Raw genomic sequence first — 21,337 nt, forward strand, 5'->3', positions numbered from 1 at the left:
ATCCCTCCCCCCCGGCACCACCTTTATTGTTCGTCTTCCACCTTTGTCTTGCACAAATGTTTGTAGTTTAGTTGGTACAGTCTAAATAATTGGCGATTAAATCTGCCCTTCGGCTGCTGTAAAGCTGTTAGACAACTACAACTAGCAGCCAAGGTCCTGGCATGGCTTCTCTGGGAGGGCAGTGACTAAATAGCGTTGTACATTTATTTATTTTCGGCCAGAGACTCGGCAATTGAGGGGGTGCAATGAATGGGCCCCAGAAGTTGTCGGGATTAACCCTTTATGAATAGGCATTAGAAATCATTGCCACATTCTGTTATGTAGAATTTCTGCTTGTCCTGTCTGTGCTGGGTTTATTTTGGATCTTGCTGTGGGGGCGCCCCGGTGCTTTAAGGTAGAGATTCGTCGCCCTCTTGGTGTTGCAGGCAAAACAGACGTCTGGTTTTATACACTACAAAAATAAAGTTTTATTACTCTTTTTACAAGTGGTCTCCGAGTTGTAATTCTTCCATGCTGCCAGTTGGGGGTGCCTGCACTGGAGGAAGAATTAGGGTGCAACCGTGCGATACTGGATGCAGCACAGTTGAGGGGGAGGGGTGGTAAAATGATTTAACTTTGGGGCCCAGCCTGGGCTGCTATCAGTTATCATGGGACCCCATATGAGAAACAAAAATGTCCCCTACATGCTTAGGGGCTCCCTGGTTTGCCCCCCTGAGCCACAAACTAATTTTGCTCAATGATTCCCACAAGCCCCCCACTTTCACAACAAATCACAGCTTTCTATCTCTGGGCCATGTCTGCAGTACCCCCTGTAACCACCTGAGGGCAGCCCTGGGCCAAGTGACTTCTAGGACCATTTTTATCTGTGCCCAAGAAATACCAGGGAATATCCTTGGCATGGATCCTTGAACCATGGGTGCTGCTGTGTGATGAGCAAGGGCTGTGCCTGGGGCAGATACGGGAGCTGATCCTGGGCAAATTCCAGGAGATTACACATTCAAAAGGCAAAACCGTGTGCTCAGCATTCCTGCAAACCAAGGGGGGTGGGAAGGAGACCCAGAGGCACCTCCAAATGTTAACCCTTACAGGGCAGTGGTGCTTCCAGCCCCTGGGAAAAATAAACAGATTTAGAAAGTCCTGCTGGAAACAATGACATCCGAGCACAGCTCAGTCAGGCCAAGTTCCCCTGTGTGTCATGCCAAGAAGGACTCAGCTCATTGGGTTAAATTTAAAGGCCAAGTAAGCTGATTTATTAGAAATCAGACTGGGCCTACAGGACACCAGGATAAAACCTACTGCCCCCCCCCCAAGCCCGGTCCCTGCCAGCGACTTTGGCAATGGCAAATTACCCCAAATCTCACCCTACTGACCTTCAGTCTAAGAGAAAATATAGATATTCTCCCCAAATCTCACCCTAATATGCATTCAGGTTGCCCCCTGTCACTACTCCAAGCCCCAAGGGGTGCCAGTCTACAGTCTGTGTGCTGCTGCTCAGGGTCAGACTGGGGTGTGTGTGGCCCACCAGGGCTGCCATATCAGGACCCCCACCCCCAAGCGCATATATCTGATACCTAGGTGTGATTGGGGGAGGGTGGTCAGCAGGGGGAGTACTGGCAGGGATTGGGTCTGGGTTGGCGGGGCCCCCCGGGTTTATTCCTAGTGTCCCACCAGTCCAGTCCGGCCCTGCTGCTATTCTAAATTGCCCAGACGTTTAAAGATCTGCCCCTTTAGCAAGTTTGCCAGTTGAGCAGATCTTTCCCCAATAAGCCCACCTTGAGAATCCATCAGCAACTTCCCAATGGTGCATCAGCATATTCAATTTCTAGATATCCCTTTATCTGTGAGCCAACGCCACTCTAGCCAGGCGTACATACCTTGGTAGTTCGGTATCATGGTCGAAATCTAACAAGTTGCCCAATGCAACATGGTGACATTGGGGCCTTCTGTTTAATTCTTTCCAGGGCACCATTGGAGTGACGTTTGTATCTTCTCCCTGGGTTGCCTTGCACAATCCGCAAAAGGTTTTGGTGAAGATTGACTCCAGATGCGTCTGACCCTAATGTGTGTATTTAATTCTGATAGGGAACATAGACTAAAGCTCCTCAGGGGTGGGGCCTAATGGGAGTAATCAGACAGATGCAGATCAACGACCCAATCCAGTCCCTGATTCACTGGAAAATCAAGCCTGTCTGATCGAGATCTGCCCAGTTCTAGGCCTGATCTTGGTCAGGTAGGCCCGTTGGGCAATCCCATACACAGGCAGATAAGCTAATATCGGCAACTAAACTCTACCCATGTATGGCCACCTCAGCTCAGGAGCTGCCCCAGTCCCTACCGTTTGCTAAAAGCAGGTGTCCCCTTGCCCGTGATATCTTATTTACTCATCTGCACAAATATACAATATAAATAGACATGAAACATCCCACGTGTGCTTACGCTTCCCTACGAGATAGGCAACCGGGGTCTCTGTTTGTGTGACCCCTGCACCGGATTAGATATCAAATCCATAGACAAACAGCAAGCTTTCCTATAGAATGCCTAGGCTTATTGGCAGAGTGGCCTATGGGAGAACTGGCTAATCCCTTATGTACATAAAGGTTATTTTATAAACCCTAGCCATTGGCATGTCTAGTTGCCTTTATCGGTCTGTTAACAGTGCCCCTATCACGGGCAACTAATCTCTCCTGGGGATATTATCCTAATACACAGTCAGACAAATGTAATTACCTTCAATGAGGAGGTGAGCAGAAACCTAGACTCTGGGATGGCAGTGGATTTGATCTTGTTAGACTTTGCTAAAGCATTTGATACAGAGGCACACAGAAGGTTAATGGCTAATTTAAGCAGAATTGGCTTTGAGCATAACATTTGTACTTGGATAGAGAACTGGCCATGTGGCCATGTGCAGAGGGTAAATGGCCCTGTAGGAAAATAATATATATTTGAGTGATGGTACATGTGGAGATGTGTCACCCACAAGCATATGAGTAACTTTGGCTTTCCAAAGTAACCTAGAAAGAAAACTTTGGGCAACTTTGCTGTGCACTTTCCCAGTCTGACCCGCACCCACCCCGATCCTGCCACAGTCACCCAAATATCAGCCAGGACCCACCCGACACACAGTTCATTATATAAAAGATCCCTATTTACCCCAGCTACCTGTACATATTGTCTATGTAAACCCAACTAAATTAGGGGTAGATTTGGGGTTACCATTTACCTACTGCACTTCCGAGTGGTTGATATAATATATTGCTGTATTTGTTTATCCTTCTAATGAGCTTAGGGGGACCCTGGTCACATATCCGAACTCAACGTATGTCTGTGTCTACTGATCATTGGATGGTTCCCTTATCATGAGCTTAGGGGGACCCTGCTCACATATCCGAACTCAACGTATGTCTGTGTCTACTGATCATTGGATGGTTCCCTTATCATGAGCTTAGGGGGACCCTGCTCACATATCCGAACTCAACGTATGTCTGTGTCTACTGATCATTGGATGGTTCCCTTATCATGAGCTTAGGGGGACCCTGCTCACATATCCAAACTCAACGTATGTCTGTGTCTACTGATCATTGGATGGTTCCCTTATCATGAGCTTAGGGGGACTCTGCTCACATATCCGAACTCAACGTATGTCTGTGTCTACTGATCATTGGATGGTTCCCTTATCATGAGCTTAGGGGGACCCTGCTCACATATCCAAACTCAACGTATGTCTGTGTCTACTGATCATTGGATGGTTCCCTTATCATGAGCTTAGGGGGACCCTGGTCACATATCCGAACTCAACGTATGTCTGTGTCTACTGATCATTGGATGGTTCCCTTATCATGAGCTTAGGGGACCCTGCTCACATATCCGAACTCAACGTATGTCTGTGTCTACTGATCATTGGATGGTTCCCTTATCATGAGCTTAGGGGGACCCTGGTCACATATCCGAACTCAACGTATGTCTGTGTCTACTGATCATTGGATGGTTCCCTTATCATGAGCTTAGGGGGACTCTGCTCACATATCCGAACTCAACGTATGTCTGTGTCTACTGATCATTGGATGGTTCCCTTATCATGAGCTTAGGGGGACTCTGCTCACATATCCGAACTCAATGTATGTCTGTGTCTACTGATCATTGGATGGTTCCCTTATCATGAGCTTAGGGGGACTCTGCTCACATAGTGGACAGCAAAGGCCGGCTAGAACAGAAGATGTCCAAAAGCCATTGGCATAAAACATCCTTCATGTTTCCTATGATAGAACCTTCTTTCTTCATGTATGCCTTAGTGTCCTCTGGAAAGATCTACTGTTCATTGTATAGGTATATAGCAATCATATACCCCCTTTATATGCCTCTTTTCCAGTGTAGATTTCATCTACTGAGTTTCTATCCAATAGCCCAGCTAATTACACCTATTTTATAGGTCTAGTACATAGCATGAATAAGTATAAACCTTAATAGCGCCTTATTCATTCTGGGGACAGACTCCTGGTGGGTCTAGTGGCCCTAACCTAGGAAAATTCCAATCAACCCACCCTAGAGACCCCCATAAACCTATATAACTCTGCCACTCTGCCAATATTATCTGCCACTATTTATATCTAATTATTGAGGTAGTTGGCCAGGGTTATCAGGCTCTCTGTCGGGAGACTTAAGGTGGCCATACATGTGAAGATCCACTCACTTGGTGAGGTCGACAAGCGAGTGGATCTTCTCCCGATATCCCCTACCTACGGGTGGGCGATATCGGGGAACATGGCGGCAATGGGGCAATCAGTTAGGGGACCGCATCAACGAGTCGATGCGGTCCCCAATCAAACTAAATCTTTTAAACTGCCCGATCAATATCTGGCCAATTTCAGGCCAGATATCGGTCGGGAATGCCCCTTGTTTCTGCCCCTACACAGGCCGATAAGCTGCCGAATTGGTCCAAGGAACCCATATCGCCAGCTACAATCGGCCATTGTATGGCCACCTTTAGTCGGACACTGTATCCATCATCTGTATTAGAGATTTGTTAGAAAAGACATTTATTAGCAAAAATACAAAAATGTAATTAAAAAAAAAAACTAATGTTGGAATGTTGAGGTTGGAAGTCTCAGGGTGCTGGACCATGCTAAGGGCCTACGTAGAAAGGGATGGCAGAATCCATTAAAACTGGCAAGTGAGTCTTATGAAGAGTCTATAGAAGTTCTTGAGCGACAAGGTCACCCTTCATCACCCCCAGATGTTGAACCCATAGTCTGAATGAGTTCACTAAAAAACATCCATCAGCCACTGTACAAATGCTGATGGAGACCTCTGCACATCCAATCATCATGTAGCAACCAAGGAAGCAGCGTCTTCTCCTTCCTCCACAGGCTGGACGTTCTCACCACCATCCATGGTTTTAGGTGGGAGAAAGAGTGAGGCCTGGGAACCCATATTACACAGCTCCTCAGTGTGACCCTCTTGGACATTCAGTCCTGGTCCCAAAGAGTCGACAAGGCTGTATGGTGGATCCTGAACAGGTTCTTGGCATTGGAACTCAGAGGATGAGGAGAACGAGCTGGTAGAGCGTCTCAGCAGGGTCAAGCGGCTTCCAGGTGCTGCAAAATGGCTGGCGAGAGCAGCAGAGGAGGAGAGAGGAGACGGCCCTACTCCAGGGAGAAAGCGGCTGAGTAGAGGCGGAGGGTGTGTTAGAGTGTCCTCATTCATCTCTTCTATATCAGAAAGAGGCTGGAATTGCATGTCTTCCTTAGGGATCCTGGGAGGGGTATCAAGGGTATCAGGGTTAATAAGAGGGTCAAAAATGAAAGAAGTGTGGAACAGAGGAAAGAGAAGAGAGCAATAGGGCAACAACACTTACGCCATGTTGAACGTGGAGCCCTGGAAGGATGGCATATGCTTCTGGAACAGAGTGGCTGCAGTGTACGGGGGGCGCGGGTCTGAGTGATTCCAGTAGCGATCTTTCTCCATGGGGGGGACATCCGAATACATCTCATCCACAGCCAACATGGAAACCTGGGGCCACAGAACGGTTATTATATGGGAGAGAGCACAACAACAAGGAAGCCATATTTGTGTCTCCACTGGGGGCGACCAATAAGAATAAGAGGTAAAGGTTTCACCTGGAAATTTCTGTCAATCAAAAAATTGATTTCAAAGTCATCGTCATCCTCACCAAATGGGTTAATGAGCTGTTCAGCCACCTGTGAGCAAATAAACACATATATGGCATGTTTGCATTGACTCATGAGTCGGAATTCCTCACCATAACCAAACAGAGCGGCTTTGGTCTGAAGTATCTCCAGTTTGGAGAAGATGAAGGAGTTGAAAAGGCCCATAAAGAGGGGGGCACCAGCCATTCTCGTACCTTTAGCCAACCAGCATAGAAGAAGAACTGGAGCAGGGTGAAGACTGGGACATAAAGGTCCAGCTCGTGACCGGGATACCCCCGTGCCGGATCCAGGAACTGGCGTCCAATCAGACAGGTCAGGAAGAAGCTGTACACCGCAATTGTCACAACCTGGTGGCATAGAAGGATAAAATGCTGAATAACCAATAACCAACTTTTACCAGATATTTGGGACTGGGCCTAAGGGGGGGGGGGGACACGGACTTCATGAAGTGGTGTTGTTTGGGGGAGGACACGGTCTTCATGAAGTGGTGTTGTTGGGGGGGGGACACGGTCTTCATGAAGTGGTGTTGTTGGTGGGGGGACACGGTCTTCATGAAGTGGTGCTGTTGGGGGGGGGACACGGTCTTCATGAAGTGGTGCTGTTGGGGGGGGACACGGTCTTCATGAAGTGGTGCTGTTGGGGGGGGGACACGGTCTTCATGAAGTGGTGTTGTTGGGGGGGGACACGGTCTTCATGAAGTGGTGTTGTTTGGGGGAGGACACGGTCTTCATGAAGTGGTGTTGTTGGGGGGGGACACGGTCTTCATGAAGTGGTGTTGTTGGGGGGGGACACGGTCTTCATGAAGTGGTGTTGTTGAGGGGGGACACGGTCTTCATGAAGTGGTGTTGTTGGGGGGGGACACGGTCTTCATGAAGTGGTGTTGTTGGGGGGGACATGGTCTTCATGAAGTGGTGTTGTTGGGGGGGGACACAGTCTTCATGAAGTGGTGTTGTTGGGGGGGGACACGGTCTTCATGAAGTGGTGTTGTTGGGGGGGACACAGTCTTCATGAAGTGGTGTTGTTGGGGGGGACACAGTCTTCATGAAGTGGTGTTGTTGGGGGGGGACACAGTCTTCATGAAGTGGTGTTGTTGGGGGGGGACACGGTCTTCATGAAGTGGTGTTGTTGGGGGGGGGACACGGTCTTCATGAAGTGGTGTTGTTGGGGGGGGACACGGTCTTCATGAAGTGGTGTTGTTGGGGGGGGACACAGTCTTCATGAAGTGGTGTTGTTGGGGGGGGACACAGTCTTCATGAAGTGGTGTTGTTGGGGGGGGACACGGTCTTCATGAAGTGGTGTTGTTGGGGGGGGATGGTGTTGGGGAGTACGGTTTTGTCCTTCCTTGTGAAAAAAACTCACAAGAAACTGCATTTCCTTTTTGGTAAAGAAACAAAAGTCCTCTCTTGCTTTATGGCAGAGATTTGGGATACGCACTCTGGTGTAAACTCATAATATTAGCAGTATAAAAGTGTTAATATCATAAGAAAAGGCAAAAATGTAAGATAAATGGAAAAAGAGCACCGTGATTATGATTATTATGAGTGACGCAGAGCGGGTACAATGATAACAGGGCCAAGTACACAAAACACACTGCCATTTGCCCTACCTGAGTATAAACCAGGGGGACGCTGATCCAGTCATAGTGGAAGAGCATGCCGCAGTTCCCCCGGAAGGTGTTCAGCTCCTGAGGCCCAAATAAAGGAGAAGAGAGTCAGAGCTTTGTCCTGTGGTACCACCCAGTCTCCCTTACTTGCCCCGCCCACTAACTGCTCACCTCCATCAGCATTTTAAAGGAATGGTCATCTCGGATCCTCCCCTCGCTCCGCGCCTGCGACGCCAGGTTACAGAACCACACGCACGGAACCCAGTACTTGTTATAGGATGACTGGAGGTTCTCAAACTTCTTTCTCTCCAGGCGAGTCATGAACCCTGAGAAAATGATACATATCCAATTAGTCCCCTCCCATCTGTATCACCCTGCAGTGGGAGGGGCAGACTCCGTGTCCCATAGTCCCCTCCTGTCTGTGTCACTGTATCACCCTGCAGTGGGAGGGGCAGACTCCGTGTCCCATAGCCCCCTCCTGTCTGTGTCACTGTATCACCCTGCAGTGGGAGGGGCAGACTCCGTGTCCCATAGCTCCCTCCTGTCTGTGTCACTGTATCACCCTGCAGTGGGAGGGACAGACTCCGTGTCCCATAGCTCCCTCCTGTCTGTGTCACTGTATCACCCTGCAGTGGGAGGGACAGACTCCGTGTCCCATAGCCCCCTCCTGTCTGTGTCACTGTATCACCCTGCAGTGGGAGGGGCAGACTCCATGTCCCATAGCTCCCTCCTGTCTGTGTCACTGTATCACCCTGCAGTGGGAGGGGCAGACTCCATGTCCCATAGCTCCCTCCTGTCTGTGTCACTGTATCACCCTGCAGTGGGAGGGGCAGACTCCATGTCCCATAGCCCCCTCCTGTCTGTGTCACTGTATCACCCTGCAGTGGGAGGGGCAGACTCCATGTCCCATAGCCCCCTCCTGTCTGTGTCACTGTATCACCCTGCAGTGGGAGGGACAGACTTCGTGTCCCATAGCCCCCTCCTGTCTGTGTCACTGTATCACCCTGCAGTGGGAGGGACAGACTTCGTGTCCCATAGCCCCTCCTGTCTGTGTCACTGTATCACCCTGCAGTGGGAGGGGCAGACTCCATGTCCCATAGCCCCCTCCTGTCTGTGTCACTGTATCACCCTGCAGTGGGAGGGGCAGACTCCGTGTCCCATAGCTCCCTCCTGTCTGTGTCACTGTATCACCCTGCAGTGGGAGGGGCAGACTCCATGTCCCATAGCCCCCTCCTGTCTGTGTCACTGTATCACCCTGCAGTGGGAGGGACAGACTCCATGTCCCATAGCCCCCTCCTGTCTGTGTCACTGTATCACCCTGCAGTGGGAGGGACAGACTCCATGTCCCATAGCCCCTCCTGTCTGTGTCACTGTATCACCCTGCAGTGGGAGGGACAGACTCCATGTCCCATAGCCCCCTCCTGTCTGTGTCACTGTATCACCCTGCAGTGGGAGGGGCAGACTCCGTGTCCCATAGCCCCCTCCTGTCTGTGTCACTGTATCACCCTGCAGTGGGAGGGACAGACTCCGTGTCCCATAGCTCCCTCCTGTCTGTGTCACTGTATCACCCTGCAGTGGGAGGGACAGACTCCGTGTCCCATAGCTCCCTCCTGTCTGTGTCACTGTATCACCCTGCAGTGGGAGGGACAGACTCCGTGTCCCATAGCTCCCTCCTGTCTGTGTCACTGTATCACCCTGCAGTGGGAGGGGCAGACTCAGTGTCCCATAGCTCCCTCCTGTCTGTGTCACTGTATCACCCTGCAGTGGGAGGGACAGACTCCATGTTCCATAGCCCCCTCCTGTCTGTGTCACTGTATCACCCTGCAGTGGGAGGGGCAGACTCCGTGTCCCATAGCCCCCTCCTGTCTGTGTCACTGTATCACCCTGCAGTGGGAGGGACAGACTCCATGTCCCATAGCCCCCTCCTGTCTGTGTCACTGTATCACCCTGCAGTGGGAGGGACAGACTCCGTGTCCCATAGCCCCCTCCTGTCTGTGTCACTGTATCACCCTGCAGTGGGAGGGACAGACTTCGTGTCCCATAGCTCCCTCCTGTCTGTGTCACTGTATCACCCTGCAGTGGGAGGGGCAGACTCCGTGTCCCATAGCTCCCTCCTGTCTGTGTCACTGTATCACCCTGCAGTGGGAGGGGCAGACTCCGTGTCCCATAGCTCCCTCCTGTCTGTGTCACTGTATCACCCTGCAGTGGGAGGGGCAGACTCCGTGTCCCATAGCTCCCTCCTGTCTGTCTGGTTGGTCAGATACTTATTTGCATCCCCCCCCCCCATGTGATTACCTTACCCCGCAGTAGGAGGAGCACTCACCAGCTTCTACAACATGGTCTATTGTAGGGAATCTTTTGAAGGCAGCGGTACTAACAGAGCGCAGAATCAATAGCCCTGATAGGCTGCAGTAGCGCATAAGAGTCCGGCGGTACAGACGCCCCGTTTCATCAGATCCATGCACAGTCCCGGAGATGGCGCACATGACACGGTCGGGGAAAGGCAAAGAGAGATACTGGTTCCACCAGCGATTTACCACCAGGTTGACATAAAAACCTGTAAGAAAAAAAAAAAATTAAAAGGTTTAACGGGGAACCTTGGGGGAGGGGCTAAACAGAACGAGAAGGGGCTGTCAATTAAAGGGAGGAAGTAATGGAGAGGAGGAATTGTGGGACAACAGACAGACTCACCCAGCACAAAGGACACAGGGATGAGGTTGGCGTAGTTATTACAGTAAATGGCCACTTTGTCAAAGTAAAGTTTCTGTTCCTCATTCAGAAAGAACCTGTGGGTACAAATGGCAGGCAGCGACACTGTAGGTTACGTGGCACATTCTCCTGGGCTTCCCTCTCCCTCCTCAGTGGAACCTTCTTACCATTTGGGGGTGCAGGCAGTTCTACCATAGACTGATCTACCTTATATATAGGAATGACACCTTTCAGGCCTCCTCTTACCAACCAGGGCAGGGTGCAGGCTAAGTGGGTGGGTCTATGACATCGGGGGTGGAGCAACAACATTAATGGGGCAGGGCATGAAGTCAGAGGGCTGCATTCGAGGGGAACAGTTTGAGGGCAAACTAGAAAGGCAGATGGGAAAGGGGATAGGAGGCAGGCTGAGGGTGGGTCGGAGGAGGGCTGAGGCTGGGTCGGAGGAGGGCTGAGGGTGGGTCGGAGGAGGGCTGAGGGTGGGTCGGAGGAGGGCTGAGGGTGGGTCGGAGGAAGGCTGAGGCTGGGTCGGAGGAAGGCTGGGTCGGAGGAGGGCTGAGGCTGGGTCGGAGGAGGGCTGAGGCTGGGTCGGAGGAGGGCTGAGGCTGGGTCGGAGGAGGGCTGGGTCGGAGGAGGGCTGAGGCTGGGTCGGAGGAGGGCTGAGGGTGGGTCGGAGGAGGGCTGAGGCTGGGTCGGAGGAAGGCTGGGTCGGAGGAGGGCTGAGGCTGGGTCGGAGGAGGGCTGAGGCTGGGTCGGAGGCAGGCTGAGGGTGGGTCGGAGGAGGGCTGAGGCTGGGTCGGAGGAAGGCTGAGGCTGGGTCGGAGGAAGGCTGGGTCGGAGGAGGGCTGAGGCTGGGTCGGAGGAGGGCTGAGGGTGGGTCGGAGGAGGGCTGAGGGTGGGTCGGAGGAAGGCTGGGTCGGAGGAGGGCTGAGGCTGGGTCGGAGGAGGGCTGAGGCTGGGTCGGAGGAGGGCTGGGTCGGAGGAGGGCTGAGGCTGGGTCGGAGGAGGGCTGAGGTTGGGTCGGAGGAGGGCTGAGGCTGGGTCGGAGGAGGAGGGCTGAGGCTGGGTCGGAGGAGGGCTGAGGTTGGGTCGGAGGAGGGCTGAGGCTGGGTCGGAGGAGGGCTGAGGCTGAGTCGGAGGAAGGCTGGGTCGGAGGAGGGCTGAGGTTGGGTCGGAGGAGGGCTGAGGCTGAGTCGGAGGAGGGCTGAGGCTGGGTCGGAGGAAGGTTGGGTCGGAGGAGGGCTGAGGCTGGGTCGGAGGAGGGCTGAGGCTGGGGTCGGAGGAGGGCTGAGGCTGGGTCGGAGGAAGGTTGGGTCGGAGGAAGGTTGGGTCGGAGGAGGGCTGAGGCTGGGTCGGAGGAGGGCTGAGGTTGGGTCGGAGGAGGGCTGAGGCTGAGTCCGGAGGAGGAGGGCTGAGGCTGGGTCGGAGGAAGGTTGGGTCGGAGGAGGGCTGAGGCTGGGTCGGAGGAGGGCTGAGGCTGGGTCGGAGGAGGGCTGAGGCTGGGTCGGAGGAAGGTTGGGTCGGAGGAAGGTTGGGTCCGGAGGAGGGCTGAGGCTGGGTCGGAGGAGGGCTGAGGCTGGGTCGGAGGAGGGCTGGGTCGGAGGAGGGCTGAGGCTGGGTCGCGAGGAGGGCTGAGGCTGGGTCGGAGGAGGGCTGAGGCTGGGTCGGAGGAGGGCTGAGGCTGGGTCGGAGGAGGGCTGAGGCTGGGTCGGAGGAGGGCTGAGGCTGGGTCGGAGGAGGGCTGAGGCTGGGTCGGAGGAGGGCTGAGGTTGGGTCGGAGGAGGGCTGAGGCTGGGTCGGAGGAGGGCTGAGGCTGAGTCGGAGGAAGGCTGGGTCGGAGGAGGGCTGAGGTTGGGTCGGAGGAGGGCTGAGGCTGAGTCGGAGGAGGGCTGAGGCTGGGTCGGAGGAAGGTTGGGTCGGAGGAGGGCTGAGGCTGGGTCGGAGGAAGGTTGGGTCGGAGGAGGGCTGAGGCTGGGTCGGAGGAGGGCTGAGGCTGGGTCGGAGGAGGGCTGAGGCTGGGTCGGAGGAAGGTTGGGTCGGAGGAAGGTTGGGTCGGAGGAAGGTTGGGTCGGAGGAGGGCTGAGGCTGGGTCGGGAGGAGGGCTGAGGTTGGGTCGGAGGAGGGCTGAGGCTGGGTCGGAGGAAGGTTGGGTCGGAGGAGGGCTGAGGCTGGGTCGGAGGAGGGCTGAGGCTGGGTCGGAGGAAGGTTGGGTCGGAGGAAGGTTGGGTCGGAGGAGGGCTGAGGCTGGGTCGGAGGAGGGCTGAGGCTGAGTCGGAGGAGGGCTGAGGCTGGGTCGGAGGAGGGCTGAGGCTGGGTCGGAGGAGGGCTGAGGCTGAGTCGGAGGAGGGCTGAGGCTGGGTCGGAGGAAGGTTGGGTCGGAGGAGGGCTGAGGCTGGGTCGGAGGAGGGCTGAGGCTGGGTCGGAGGAGGGCTGAGGCTGGGTCGGAGGAAGGCTGAGGCTGGGTCGGAGGAGGGCTGAGGCTGGGTCGGAGGAAGGCTGAGGCTGGGTCGGAGGAGGGCTGAGGCTGGGTCGGAGGAGGGCTGAGGCTGGGTCGGAGGAGGGCTGAGGGTGAATCAGAGGCGGGCTGGGGGTGGATCGGAGGAGGGCTGAGGCTGGGTCGGAGGAGGGCTGGGGGTGGATCGGAGGAGGGCTGGGGGTGGATCGGAGGAGGGCTGGGGGTGGATCGGAGGAGGGCTGGGGGTGGATCGGAGGAGGGCTGGGGGTGGATCGGAGGAGGGCTGGGGGTGAATCAGAGGCGGGCTGGGGGTGGGTCGGAGGCAGGCCGATGTTACAGGACAGGGTATTACACATTTACCAGCAGCTACGTTGCCAGTAAGTTTGTAATACCAACCCGGGCTGATATACGGCTAGGCTAGTGAAATACCAGCCAGGGGGCATCCCTACTTATATAAGTATCAGAGTCCTGAAAGTGCACCTTGCCCCAAGCACTAACACCACAAGATACTTATGGAATATGGAAAGCCTTGCCTGTGAACTACTCTATAGCAACCAATTAGCAGTTAGCTTTTATGGGCTCAGAACAATGAATGGCAGCATCTGATTGGCTGTAATAGGTCACTTCACTTGGACAACATTATAGTATAAACCTACATAATAATATATATAACTCCTTAACGGGGTTTTAGACCCGGAAAAGATGAATTAGTGTAAACTTATTGAAAGTAGCTCTCTGAGCAATTTACATTCAATTTCTATTTTTAGTGGTTTCTGGAATATTAGCAGTATTGGGCAGTTTTATACTGCTGGGCAGGCTTGGCTTGACATATCTTTTTGAAGGCCAGGCGTGTCAATGACCCCGGCTGTTTAAGAACCTTCTATGCGCTTTTTGTATTCTGTTAACCCTCAGGTTGCTGGCTCTCTTGAGCTAAAAGCCTGGTATAATCAGTCTAAAAATGCAACTCTCTCTAAAATCATTATAAATGAATGTAAATTGCAAAAGTGCTAAGAGAAGCAACCTGCGTACATTATCATCAATTCATTTTTAAGGGTTTAGACCCCCTTTAATATATTTTTGGTAGGTATATAGCTGTCAGTTATTGCTTAATAGGCTCCACCAAGCTTACCTGTATATGATGCTAAGCGCCAGGTACATGAGGAAAAAAGCCAGGAATTCCTTGTAAAGTAATTTGTATATGCTCCCCCTCCATAGCAGCAACAGCTTATAAAAGCCCCCAAAACGGGCATTTGCCACTCGTGCCGTGTACGTGACTGTCATGTCTTCCCACGGAGGGTCACAGCGCTATGGGGCCCAACCTGAAAATTAATAACAAGGAACTGGGTAAGTGAAATATCATTACACCCTGAGAATGGGGCACTCAGGGGCGGGGTTACTGGAATAAGGAGTTACAGGGACAATAAGGCACTCAGGGGCGGGGTTACTGGAATAAGGAGTTACAGGGACAATAAGGCACTCAGGGGCGGGGTTACTGGAATAAGGAGTTACAGGGACAATAAGGCACTCAGGGGCGGGGTTACTGGAATAAGGAGTTACAGGGACAATAAGGCACTCAGGGGCGGGGTTACTGGAATAAGGAGTTACAGGGACAATAAGGCACTCAGGGGCGGGGTTACTGGAATAAGGAGTTACAGGGACAATAAGGCACTCAGGGGCGGGGTTACTGGAATAAGGAGTTACGGGGACAATAAGGCACTCAGGGGTGGGGTTACTGGAATAAGGAGTTACAGGGACAATAAGGCACTCAGGGGCGGGGTTACTGGAATAAGGAGTTACAGGGACAATAAGGCACTAAGGGGCGGGGTTACTGGAATAAGGAGTTACAGGGACAATTTGGCGGTTGGTGATGGAGTGAAACAGGAGAATGTAACAAATATAAGGACATTTCAGGCAGTTATATACACAGAGCCTGTTTGCTTGAGTCTTGCTGTGATGTAAATACTTATTGTCAGTACATCCATTCCCAGACAACAAAGGGAGAGGCAGATGAATGGTGGATCTTCCTCACCTTCTCATCAAGGTGTGAGAGCAGAATAAATACAAATATGGAGGAGCCAAATAAGGGCTGTGATTGGCTATTAGGCAGCCTCTATGCACCTTATCCGCTTACAGGGGCTTTATTTGGTAGGAAATCTTGTTTTTATTCAACCAAAACTTGCCCCCAAGTCAGGAATTCAAAAATAACTCCCTGGTTTGGGGGCACTGAGAGCAACATCCAAGGGGTTGGGGAGCAACATGTTGCCCCTGAGCCACTGGTTGGGGATCACTGGTCTATAGTATATTGGGTTCTTACAAAATATAATATGTAAGAGAAATTTAATCTGAGATAATTTATTCCTGGTCTTTTTTAGTCACTTTCCTCTCACCTTGCCTGCTTTTTTAACCACTGCCTAGTTGCTATGGTAATTGGTACCCTAGAATCCAAATAAAGAAGCCACAGAAAAAATAAGTTAAAGGGGCGATGCCCCGTCAGAAACTATAAGGTTGTGCAAAAATGGGAAATACATGATAGATATTGCGATTTTTCATTATATAATTATTGATGCAACTATACCTGTAACAAACAAAGCTTGTGTATGCACTGAAAATTTGAAAAAATAAAAATTATTAAAAAAAAGAAGCCACAGAAAAGAAAACAAAATGACCAACTTCAAGCCATCTTAAAATACCACTCTCTACCCTAAAATAAAACCAATTAAATGGAACTTCAGCTTCAGAACCAAAATGTGTTAAAGAGCCCCACACAGAAATCCCTAATATACCTATCACTGTCATCTGTTCATTCAGTATTAATAATACCATTTTATATGCTGAAATCCAGCTGCAAAACAGTTCTTCTCTTTCTGCATCATTTGAAATCCTGGCAGGGGAGGAGGGACTAAACCACTGATGTTACAGATTGCATCTCCGCAGCTTACAGACAGCATGCAGGAACTACATAACCCATAATGCATTGCACTGTGATGTTCCTTTCTTTCAGTGGTCCCCAACCAATGGCTCAGGGGCAACATGTTGCTCCCCACCCCCTTTGATGTTGCTCCCAGTGGCCTCACAGTAGGTGCCTATTGTTAAATCTCTGGCTTGGGGCAAGTTTTGAAGAGAGAGACAGTTTTACTCCAAGCAGAGCCTCCTGCAGGCCAGCAATCAACATGGGCCTACCAAATAGCCAATCACAGCCCTTATTTCGCACCCCCAAGGAACTTTTGTTCATGCTTGTGTTGCTCCCCAACACTATTTACGTCTGAGTGTGGCTCATAAGTAAAAAAAAAAAAAAGTTGGGGATCCCTGGTTTCCTTAATGACCGATGTGCAGGGGATTGTGGGATTGGGAGGATGCAGGCTGAAGGCAGGCTGAGGGGAGGCGACTGTCAACTCAAAGTAGTCAGCCAGATCAGCAGGGGAACAGGGGGCAGGGCTTAGGGAACTGTTCCAAACCATATCCCTTCCATATCCCCCCCCAGTACCCCACAGAGAGCCCCCCCCACAGTATATGAGGAAACTGTGCATTATAAACCCCACACAGCCCCCCCCAGTACCCCACAGAGAGCCCCCCCCACAGTATATGAGGAAACTGTGCATTATAAACCCCACACAGCCCCCCCCAGTACCCCACAGAGAGCCCCCCCCACAGTATATGAGGAAACTGTGTATTATAAACCCCACACAGCCCCCCCCAGTACCCCACAGAGAGCCCCCCCCCCCACAGTATATGAGGAAACTGTGCATTATAAACCCCACACAGCCACCCCCAGTACCCCACAGAGAGCCCCCCCCCCCACAGTATATGAGGAAACTGTGCATTATAAACCCCACACAGCCACCCCCAGTACCCCACAGAGAGCCCCCCCCCACAGTATATGAGGAAACTGTGCATTATAAACCCCACACAGACACCCCCAGTACCCCACAGAGAGCCCCCCCCCACAGTATATGAGGAAACTGTGCATTATAAACCCCACAGAGCTGCCCCGCTAAGTACATAAGGACACTGTGCACCCCCCCAGTACATAAGGACACTGCACCCCCCCCCAGTACCTAAGGACACTGCACCCCCCCCCAGTACCCAAGGACACTGCACCCCCCCAGTACATAAGGACACTGCACCCCCCCCAGTACATAAGGACACTGCACCCCCCAGTACCTAAGGACATTGTGCACCCCCCCAGTACATAAGGACACTGTGCACCCCCCCCCAGTACATAAGGACACTGTGCATCCCCCCCCCCAGTACATAAGGACACTGTGCATCCCCCCCCCAGTACATAAGGACAATGTGCACCCCCCCCCAGTACATAAGGACACTGTGCATCCCCCCCCCCAGTACATAAGGACACTGTGCACCCCCCCCCCAGTACATAAGGACACCGTGCACCCCCCCCCCCAGTACATAAGGACAATGTGCACCCCCCCCCCCAGTACATAAGGACACTGTGCATCCCCCCCCAGTACATAAGGACACTGTGCATCCCCCCCCCAGTACATAAGGACACTGTGCATCCCCCCCCAGTACATAAGGACACCGTGCACCCCCCCCCCAGTACATAAGGACAATGTGCACCCCCCCAGTACATAAGGACACTGTGCATCCCCCCCAAGTACATAAGGACACTGTGCATCCCCCCCCCAGTACATAAGGACACTGTGCATCCCCCCCCAGTACATAAGGACACTGTGCATCCCCCCCCAGTACATAAGGACACCGTGCACCCCCCCCCCAGTACATAAGGACAATGTGCACCCCCCCAGTACATAAGGACACTGTGCATCCCCCCCCAGTACATAAGGACACTGTGAACCCCCCCCCAGTACATAAGGACACTGTGCATCCCCCCCAGTACATAACCCCACAGAGCATCCCCCCCCCTATCCCTGGGCATTTCTTTCCCAGATTCCGGCACTGAGTGCCATTCCCAGGCTGAGAGGTGCAGCAGTCCCACAACATCCAAAGCCGAAGCCCTGTGTGTCCCTGACTTGTCTGCTTCTTTCTATAGCAGAACTGACCCAGGATCAATTCCCATGCCCAGCCATTATGACTGGGGGCAAGGCCTGTCCTCCATATCCCCCCCATCCCCTCTGCTCTCCATATGCCCCCCCCTCTGCATATACCCCCCTGCTCTCCATATACCCCCCTGCTCTCCATATACCCCCACCTGCTCTCCATATACCCCCCTGCTCTCCATATACCCCCACCTGCTCTCCATTTGCCCCAGGCATCAAAACTTAGATTGTAATCTCTAAAGAGCAGAGATCCACATGGTGTCTGGGAATGTACAACACTGGGCACTTCCACTCCATTGTGCACACTGGGGGGCAGAATCTGCAGCTCAGCACCACAACTGTATAATCCCCCCCCCCCCAGTACAGTAGGACAGAACCATGCCAACCAGAAGGGCCACTGCCCAGACTACTGGGTACTGACAGCGGTTTCTGCCCTAGGGGCACAGCATGCCCAACCACCCCATGGCACCGAGCACTTACCTTAGAAGCCAGAGTCAGTCTCACAATAAGGAGTCAGTCTCACAATAAGGAGTCAGTCTCACAATAAGGAGTCAGTCTCACAATAAGGAGTCAGTCTCACAATAAGGAGTCAGTCTCACAATAAGGAGTCAGTCTCACAATAAGGAGTCACTCTCACAATAAGGAGTGCAGCCTCTCCATCCTATTTAATGTCCAAACTAACACCCCCTCCCTACACAGTCTCTCCAGACCCATCTCTCCTCCCAGGCCAGACACCTCTCCCCCCTCTCTCAAAACACCCTCTCACCCCCTGCATGGCTCCATCCAATTGTCCAGGTAAAGGGGTGGAGCTACCCTGGCCTTTAAACTGCCCCTTCCATTAAAAAAGGCATGGGGGCGACTTTGGGAAAGGCAAACAAAGGCTAAATCTTATCAGGGGAGTGAGTTCCTAAAATTGTTCCACTGTTAATAAGATTAATGGAATGAATTGATGAATGGAACCAGTATCAGTTCTCACCTCCATCCCTCTGCTCCCATTGCCCTACCTGCATTGTGCCCCCTCACAGGAAGCCATCAGTGCACTACAACTCCCAGCATGCATTGCCAATGTAACCAACAGACGTCCTGTTATTGTTGAGCTACATTCCCCTGCACTTATTTGCCACCGCATTACTTTTTAAATGCTTAGAATTATATATAGAGGCAAGCTGCAGGCCGCACTGATTTTCATGCAGTTTAACGAATTGCTAATTAGCTGTTCAGCATAGGGACTGGATAAGTTTCCTGTTAATAAAGGGTATATTTGTAATAAGGGCTCCCAAAACCCCAAGCTTTTTCCAAGGAAAAACAAGTGGAGAAGTCACACCTTCCCCTTTATATAGGGAGACATTTAAAGGGGAAGGTTTATTGCCTTACAAGCAAACACACAAGGTGAAAAGCAATGCATTTAGATTCATGCTGCAGGCAACACTGGTTTCTGTGCGGCCATGCAAGGCGCATCTGAATTGACTCCTAATTAGCTGCTCTCCATGTGGATTGCATGTAGGCTTAGCAGGCCCCCCCCTTTTGAATCCCTGCAGGTGTCCCCCCTTTAAAGTGCTGATTGGGGTAACTCAGTTTTATGTGCTGCCACAGGGGGTGCAATGGCCCCTGCACTTGTCTCTCTAGGGGCCACCAAACATATACCCAAATGCATTGGGCACTTAGCCGCTCATCCTGTAGATTGTACATCTCAATGGGGCAAGGGGGGCAACGCTATCCAGATGTTTATTTAACCCCCCAAAAGATTATTCCAAGGGCGAAGGCACGTGGGGCAAATTCTCTGCCCAAACTGGCAGTGCCAAACCATGCATGGGGGAACTGTGCTATGTTATGTGCCCCAAACCCCCACCCCAAATAGGTTCTCTACCTTGCTAATGCCGTGACCCTTTAATACAGTTCCTCATGTTGTAGTGACCCCCAACCATAAAATTATTCCTAAGACCATCGGAAATATGTGTTTTCCGATGGTCTTAGGCGGCCCCTGTGAAAGGGTTCGACCCCTAAAGGGGTCCCGTCCCCCAGGTTGAGAACCGCTGGTTTAGTAATAAATACATTGGATTTGCTGTTACTCACATATCATTAACCCTGATGTGGGACGGGGAGACTCCTCTCTCTCAGCCGGTTCTGTGCAACCTCAAACCAGAATCACCCGCATCAGATCGTCCCTTCCAAACCTCTGCCTGCCCCCTCCCTAGTCTGCTGGCCAAGCCCTCAGCCCTTCTGCCTCTCCGCTCCGGGGCAGGTCCCGTTATTATTATTGCTCCGTCCGACCCGCTGAGCATTCTTGTCCTGCTGTGTGTGGGCGCCATCCCTAGCTTTATGGGCAACTCACCCAAATGTTGTTTTTGCCTAATAAAAGCCCAATATACATTCATTATTCCTGGAAAAGTACAGTGTAAATGTAATTACAGGTATGGGATCCCTTATCTGGAAACCCATCAAAATTACGGAAAGCCCGTCTCCCATAGACTCCATTTTAATCAAATAATTCAGAATTTTACAACGGATTCCCTTTTCTCTGTAATAATAAAACAGTACCTGTACTTGATCCCAACTAAGATATAATTACCCCTTATTGGGGGCAGAACAGCCCTATTGGGTTTATTTAATGGTTAAATGATTCCCTTTTCTCTGTAATAATAAAACAGTACCTGTACTTGATCCCAACTAAGATATAATTACCCCTTATTGGGGGCAGAACAGCCCTATTGGGTTTATTTAATGGTTAAATGATTCCCTTTTCTCTGTAATAATAAAACAGTACCTGTACTTGATCCCAACTAAGATATAATTACCCCTTATTGGGGGCAGAACAGCCCTATTGGGTTTATTTAATGGTTAAATGATTCCCTTTTCTCTGTAATAATAAAACAGTACCTGTACTTGATCCCAACTAAGATATAATTACCCCTTATTGGGGCAGAACAGCCCTATTGGGTTTATTTAATGGTTAAATGATTCCCTTTTCTCTGTAATAATAAAACAGTACCTGTACTTGATCCCAACTAAGATATAATTACCCCTTATTGGGGGCAGAACAGCCCTATTGGGTTTAATTAATGTTTATTAAGGTATAGAGATCCAAATTACGGAAAGACACCTTATCCGGAATACCCTTGGTCCCAAGCATTAATGGATCTTGGGAGTCATATTCAGCAGTGGATCCAGTTCTGTTGGACTCCTACGTCCATCAGATATAGATTTCAGCAATATAAATTCCTATTCACAGCACAAAATAATTACATACTATTTGTTTAAAGCTTTATGATTTTACTGCTATTACATCAATGTGCTGTATAATCTGTCTATAGAATTGCAGCACATTTACTCTTATAGGGACAATAAGGCACTCAGGGGCGGGGTTACTGGAATAAGGAGTTACAGGGGCAAT

The 21,337-nt window shown here is 51.5% G+C and overlaps 1 protein-coding gene across 6 annotated transcripts; it reads right to left on the reverse strand.

Annotated features, from left to right (window-relative positions):
- Window positions 1-5,016: 5,016 nt before the first annotated feature.
- Window positions 5,017-20,103, reverse strand: best2 (bestrophin 2). 6 transcript variants are annotated; one of them, NM_203643.1, is given in 11 exon segments: window positions 5,017-5,749; window positions 5,852-6,006; window positions 6,114-6,194; window positions 6,359-6,511; window positions 7,771-7,848; window positions 7,939-8,093; window positions 10,091-10,324; window positions 10,459-10,553; window positions 14,058-14,247; window positions 18,427-18,500; window positions 18,577-18,604. In NM_203643.1, coding segments are annotated over 9 exon segments (1,533 nt in total). In that variant the 5' UTR covers window positions 14,210-14,247; window positions 18,427-18,500; window positions 18,577-18,604; the 3' UTR covers window positions 5,017-5,319.
- Between the last annotated feature and the right edge of the window lie 1,234 nt (window positions 20,104-21,337).

This window comes from Xenopus tropicalis, chromosome 3 (genome assembly GCF_000004195.4).
Source record: "Xenopus tropicalis strain Nigerian chromosome 3, UCB_Xtro_10.0, whole genome shotgun sequence".
NCBI lineage: Eukaryota > Metazoa > Chordata > Amphibia > Anura > Pipidae > Xenopus > Xenopus tropicalis.

What these genes read in the sequence shown, in the direction of transcription:
- best2 (XM_031897774.1), bottom strand. Translation starts at nt 14,209, where the DNA reads ATGACAGTCACGTACACGGCACGAGTGGCAAATGCCCGTTTTGGGGGC. An exon ending in AGACCATGTTGTAGAAGCTG is followed by an intron (nt 8,094 to 10,090) that starts GTGAGTGCTCCT and finishes TCATTTTCTCAG; the next exon opens with GGTTCATGACTCGCCTGGAG. An exon ending in TCCCCCTGGTTTATACTCAG is followed by an intron (nt 6,512 to 7,770) that starts GTAGGGCAAATG and finishes CTATGCCACCAG; the next exon opens with GTTGTGACAATTGCGGTGTA.